The 6,542-nt window shown below is 37.7% G+C and overlaps 1 protein-coding gene across 1 annotated transcript in view; it reads right to left on the bottom strand.

Moving 5' to 3' along the window:
* Window positions 1–2,571: 2,571 nt before the first annotated feature.
* LOC132992584 (poly [ADP-ribose] polymerase tankyrase-1-like) overlaps window positions 2,572–6,542 on the bottom strand; it is a 93,761-nt gene continuing 89,790 nt past the window's right edge. The window contains exon 29 of the mRNA XM_061062010.1: window positions 2,572–6,319. Within this exon, the coding sequence (XP_060917993.1) occupies window positions 6,233–6,319 (87 nt within the window). The 3' untranslated portion in view covers window positions 2,572–6,232. The remainder of the gene's footprint in view (window positions 6,320–6,542) is intronic.

Below are 6,542 nucleotides of genomic sequence, written 5' to 3'. Positions count from 1 at the left end.
TTAAGTTGTTTGCTTACTTTATTTGCATGGTGTGAAAACCAATAAATATACTTTGATAATAGGTGATCATATCATAGGGAATAGTAATGGAATACTTATTAAATTGAATTAAAACGCTGTATTTAATGCACATATGACCAAAGGGGGTTAGTAAGAAACAAATAAATTGATGACAAAGAAATAGGGCCGAATAAAGCACATGGTCATTTTTTTACATGAAAACTTCATTAGCTATGCAAAATAAAATTCCACCAGCAGAGTAAAGCTGGTGTGGGGTTCCCTGCCCGTACCTCCACACTACGTTGGTGTTTTTCCAAAATCGCTGTAATATAAATCAGATCAATATATTAATGTACCAAATGGGAAATCAAAGGACAGCATGTGTAGTTGCATTTCATAGAAAGTAATGTTAGCCTGCAGCGCCCTCTGGAGGTGAGAGTATATATTGTTTTCCTACATAACATTTCAGAGAACATGAACAAAGCACTACACAGCTACAGATATATGTACGATTGTGATTAAGCAACTTAAGCTGCAGATATTATTGATATTTATTGTAGTATAAATGCATTTCATTGTACATTTACATTTTTAAAAAATCTATAAAACAACAACTCTATGTCCCACAACTTAGTGCAGCTTAACATTAACATAAGGCAAAGTTTTGTTAACGTTGCCAATGCAGCAGGAGGTAGATTAAGTAAGTTTTGTTGTAGGCTTTATTCCTTAAGAAGTGCCATAAACTCTTTTCTCTTGTCTTTGTGCACACAATGCAAAATGAAAAGTGTAGTCAATTGATTTCTGTCAAAGGATGTACAACTAGACAATAACGGGACAAATCTTAACATTTGTTTCTGTATTTTATAACAGCTTGCTCCAGTGTGACCCTACCATCTAATCACAGGAGGACACAACCTCCTGTGATAAGATGGATTAAAAAGCAGGTTGATAGTCTCTCATATACAGGCTTATTCCCCTGATTATCTTTTTTTTTTTAGAAGAGGGACAGTGTACATTAACATTCAGACCATTGTAAATATAGTTAAGAAGGCTTATTTTCATCAGCAATTCCTTTGCCAGATGTTCTTTGGCGTCATAGAATAAAACATACATTCAGTAGTTTAGAAAATAACAGATATAAACAATACAATTTGGGTAACGAGAACCAATAATATCCAACAGGACATGATACAAGTACCATGGGTAGGTATATCATCAGTGTTGACACTAGCCCTGTTTCAACCGGAGGAACTTTACCTCTGAACTATGGTCTTTGAGAAGAACTCAAGCATTTCCACCAAATCTACCAGGGTAGAAATGTAGTTCTGGGCTAAAAGATCTACCCCTAAAAAAGACCCTGCTAGGGGTCATGTACTTTCTGAAGGTCCAGGGACTTTTGACAACAGGGCATGCAGCCCCTGCAGTGCTGAATGGCTCTGATTGTTCAGGCACAGCAGTGTTTTAGATCACCAACTGTGTTTAAACGACTGCAGCTGAAATCCCATTGTTTTTCCCCATCTTTAGTTTTAATCATTAATTCTCAATAAACCATTTAACATTATAATTAAATGAATGGTAGGATGTTCATTTCCACGGATGTGATGCTCTGAAGGAAGAGACACCCTGGCCAAATGTGGTTTTTCTGAGTGGGATTGTGCACTCCCCCCCAGCTGCACCTCTATTGGGCCCGTATGTGGTTTTAAAGTTAATAGAGCCTTACAGCGAAGGGGGGGAGCAAAACCATGAAGAATTCTATAAACTAGGTAGATATTTTTGTATCTGATAAGGTTTTCCCAACGAAACAGACTGTATTTCTTTAGAATATAACAATGATGAAAACTGAACCGTTGTTAGTCTAAAGTTTTGAGTGTTCGTTCATATCATGATTCCAGTGGTTTTAGAGCTGTAGAGTGTGTATTATACTAACACAACAGAAAAATAGGTGATATGAGAGAGATTCATTGAGGGGAAGTATATTTTGGCTGCATCAGATGATAGGGAGTTTCTGATAAATCCAAAATTTGCCAAACGCCACTTTTCTACAGACTTTTTGGATGTGGTTTTTGAAGCCAATGTGAACTTCTTCGTATTTGTATTCTGGCAAAACTTGAAATTTTTGTCCTGAGATAAGAATTTCTTGCTTAACATCCACACTGTGGCCTTTAGTGAAAAACCGACAGACTGTTTTTGATACATTTCATTCTAGATAGTTTTGGTAAAGGCAGGATGCAACCTTTAACAATTTCCTTAGTTTAAGTACAACCTCTTCTTCTACCATGAGTAAAAACAACTGTATCATCAGTATACATTAAAATATCACACTGTTTACATATAGATGGCAGATCATTCATTTAAATGCAGTATAGGGCCCTTCTAGCCATTATGGGGCTGTACTTTGCTTTGCATTAGATTTGTAATTTGTTCTATTGGGAAGTGTTTCAAATATTCTGGGTATTGTTGTGGACATATCCTGAAAAATAATGTTATTTTAATGATTACAAATCATACAATGTTAGAGTAGTAATGATGACACCAAACAACTGAACAAAGAATATGACTCAGACAAAAAGACTCTGTTAATTTCTTTTATTAAGTATTTTCTTCTGTACAAGAAAGAGCATTTGTTCCACATATTAGCTGATTGGCAGCTCTGTACAACCGACTGTACAACAGGAGTTCGAACTTTACTGAGAGGAAATGTGATCATCAAACGTGTGGCTTTTGTAGAAGGCAGATCAGAAGGTGAATCATGGATCGAATGATTGACCACACAAGCACGCACGCGCGCACACACACACACCTCTCAAAACTATTTACAACACGATGGCTGACTGGCCCCTTGTCACAAATAAACAGAGACAAACCAGCTCCAACACAGTTCAGATAGTTATCACATAAAAAAAGCCTTTGAAAAGTTTTTCAAAGGGAAAAAAAAAAGAAAAAGGAAAAGAACTTAAAATGACCCATTAAAAACCTGTTAAAAGGCCCATCTGGAGTTAGTTTATGTACAGTCCTATTTAAAACAGCACCCACAGCTCTCTGGTATTAAATCTTAGTGTTGTGACCTTATTTGAGGTCGACACCATAAACTCCACCTGCTCTGTATGCAGAGAGACAACAGTGACACCACCATCTCATCTGAAACCTTTGTTCCACAACTGACTCTGAAGGTGTGAAAAACACGACTTAGCGATCAACTCTTTACATTACTTGGGGGCCTTCGGGGAGTGTTATTGTAGAGCTAGGATAGTGGACAGAGTTGGAAATCAGGGAATGACATTGCGGGAAAGGTGCATGTCATTCCAGGTTCCAGATTTAAACCATCGCTACCGGCACCCCTCACCCCTCACCTCTCTAAATGTGATGAGTGGTTTGTAATTAGGAGTTTGGTGAAATGTCGGATTTAAAAAAAAACTTTTAGAGATTAAAAAACAAACAATTTATTTAGCCAATTTAATTATAATTTTTTTTAAACAAGTAATACATGGGTCAATATTATGTTAACAGTTTATCAGTGATGAAACTGTTTAACATATTCCCAATTCAAATGTAACATAACACTTTGTTTAAGTTTGGCTTTAGTCATCAACTGTTGTTCCATGTACTTATTTCTATAACGGATCAGTCATTCTACTCCATCTCATTTCCCTGCAAATCATTATTTTATAATGTGCTGAAATGTGCTGCTACTGAAATATCGTATCATTCATTGCTGTTGGGATGAACTTCAGCTGAAATCTGAGTTTGACTAACAAACACTCCAGTGTGAACAAAGCCTGGACAAGAACAAAAGATGAACCCATCACATTAAAATGTAATGGATACAGACCAACCCTCTCTCTCTTCTGTCTGATTTTTAGTTATCACACAAGAGTTTCCAAAGAAGACCAAAAAGTTTCATTCCAAAATGTTCAAGGAGTCCATTAACCTCCAGCACTGCTGGACCCACGTGTGGTCCTGTGTTGTACAGCTTAAATAAAAATAATAACTGTAAATAAATAAACAAAAGACAAACGTGGTCAGAATAAAAACTAAAAACAGTTTTAGCTAACAGTAAGTAGTGTGAGTAGAACGGTAATCTTGTTCTGAGGTTTGTATGACATGTTAGTTTGTCACGGTCAAAGGTCAAGAATTGCAGAATTCTGGTTTCTAAAAATGTCCTCATGAAGTCTGTGACCAGTCTGCTGCATGGCCTGCTAAAATTCACTTTGGACATTTGTTATGTTGGAGTTGTGAAAACCCAGAAATATAAAAAAACATGACCCAAAACAACGGGAACAAAAATTTGCAAAGAATAAAAAACAAAATGGAGAATGCCTCAAAGAAATACACATACATAGTACATTGCAGAATCAGTACAGCTGTACTCCACAGCAAAATACAGTGGAATGATTTTCTTTCACCACTAGGTGGCAGCAACAGTTCTTGATAAAGAGGAAATAGAACAACAGAAAAGGGAGAAATGTGAGACCCTTTGAATGACTTTAAAAAACTAAATAGAAAGATGTTCCAGATGTAAAGGTAAAGACTGCGACACGACTACAGAGAATAATGCCCAAAGTCAATATTTGTCCTTTAATTATTCCTGTGCTAACTTCTCACTTCTCATACCCAGAAAGGAAAAACTGGCAGGTGAGCACCTTATCCAGAGAGAACTCATTTCAATGCATTTTGTGTATCCATCTGTTTGGGTCCTTTTGTCATAAATGAGTCTGTAAGTACACACAGAGCTTTGTGTGTGTAGTTCAAGGACATCACATTCCTATTGTTCTGTTATGTAGTTTGAGTTGCCATATGAAGCTTTAGAGGGATCTGCTGAACAAATTGATCAGAAAAGCTTGTGTGCTACGAGTGTAAAAAGAACAGTGTCAAAGTCTTGTGGTCCTCCTGGTTCAAGTAAATACTAAATTAAGATTTTTTTCTTTCATGCTCACTGAGCTGAACTCTACAGCAAACATCATTTCAGAGCCAATTAAAAGCCTTCCAAATCTTCTGCATTAACAATTTGAAAATGACTCTCAAGATATAAAACAAAGGCTGAAAGAGTAGTAGGGTTGATGTCATGCTGTCAGATTCATTCAGGCACATACAGGTTAGTAGTTGCTGGTGAAAACATGACAAGCTGTAACATAAGATGTGCTGGATTTCTGCTCTCTCAGCGTGACGAGTGTTACTCCTAAAAGTGGCCTTGGGATGTTCGTTTGTTGCGGTTGACGTTGCACAATTTGAAAATAGGACACAATATCTAAACTTCGATATGGAGTTGCTGCTTTGCTTGTTGCAAACTTAGCTGTGCCCCAACTGTGGACTGAAACCCTCTTCTGAATAAATCTGTGATGTACATGTTTTATTCTACTGTGTGGATTTGAAGTTCTGCTGGGCTCACTTGCTGGAGGATGGAAATGAACTGCTGGATTGTGGTCCCCTGTATTTTTTCTCCTGGGTATTCGTGCGCTATAATCGGGTTTGACTTTTCCTTCCGTCACACTCGTTTCAGAATTTCGTCTTTGTTTACAGCAGAAAAGATGTGAGGGAACACAGGGAGAAGTGTCTTGTTGACATTGAGCCTCAGTGGTGAAAGCTGTAACATAAAATGTGCTGGATTTTTGTTCTCTCCGCACCAGAACTGCTTCTTTCTGAGAGTGGCCTTGGGTTGTTGTTTTGTCGCGGTTGTTAATGCACAAAGCGGAAATAGGACACGATATCTAAACATCACATTAAAACAGGGGATAGACTACAGTGGAGGAATATAGAGTAGCAGTGGAAAGGTACAAAATCAGAGATGTTTGTTTTTGCCTTGGACTATGTCCTGTTCTATCTGCTGTTTGTAATCTCTCCAATCAGAGGCCTGCACATTGAAAAAGTGCTGACAGGTTAAACTCAAGAAATGTTGATTCAAATATCGTTTTCAGCTGGGTTCAATTATTTCAAAACAATCGGACAACTTTTACCTGTTGTCTGCTCTGCACTGTATCTGTGTCATAGACTGACACTAAAAGCCACTGTCTCCTCTTCTCCGTTGCTTCTTCTGTTTTAACACATTCCACGTCTCATTTCTGAGGGTCGTCTGTCTGAGGGGTCGACTCTTCGATCCTGCCCAGCTCAGGTCCAGCTCCGGACTCTTCAAGTTTAGGGTCTGAGCTTTGAAATGCCAACTAGTGTAGTTCTAGTCCTCCTAGAGACAGGCTCTAGTTCTTTGCAGTCTGGCCTTCTTTACATCCGGCTGTGATTTCTAGGACTTCTGCTCTGGGCTGGCAGCAGGCGTGGCCAGACTCTCCGGCTTCACTATCTGGTAGGTGATCAAGTATTCTGGGTACGCCTGGGGACAAAGAACACATTATTCCCAAGCTAAAGTGATTTTTTTTTACCACTGATTAACTCATTAGTACATTTACATATATTTATCTTAATCAAATAGAAAATGGATAATGAATATGATTAATTCATGGTTTGTCTTTAATTAATCCTGGAATAAAAAAATGTGAATTAATTCAAATCAGTAGTAATCCACCTATTTATTTATTTGTGTGTGTGTGTGTGTG

This window comes from Labrus mixtus, chromosome 17, assembly GCF_963584025.1.
Source record: "Labrus mixtus chromosome 17, fLabMix1.1, whole genome shotgun sequence".
NCBI lineage: Eukaryota > Metazoa > Chordata > Actinopteri > Labriformes > Labridae > Labrus > Labrus mixtus.
The sequence above is the reverse complement of the archived record's forward strand: the minus strand, read 5'-3'. Positions and strand labels throughout refer to the sequence as shown.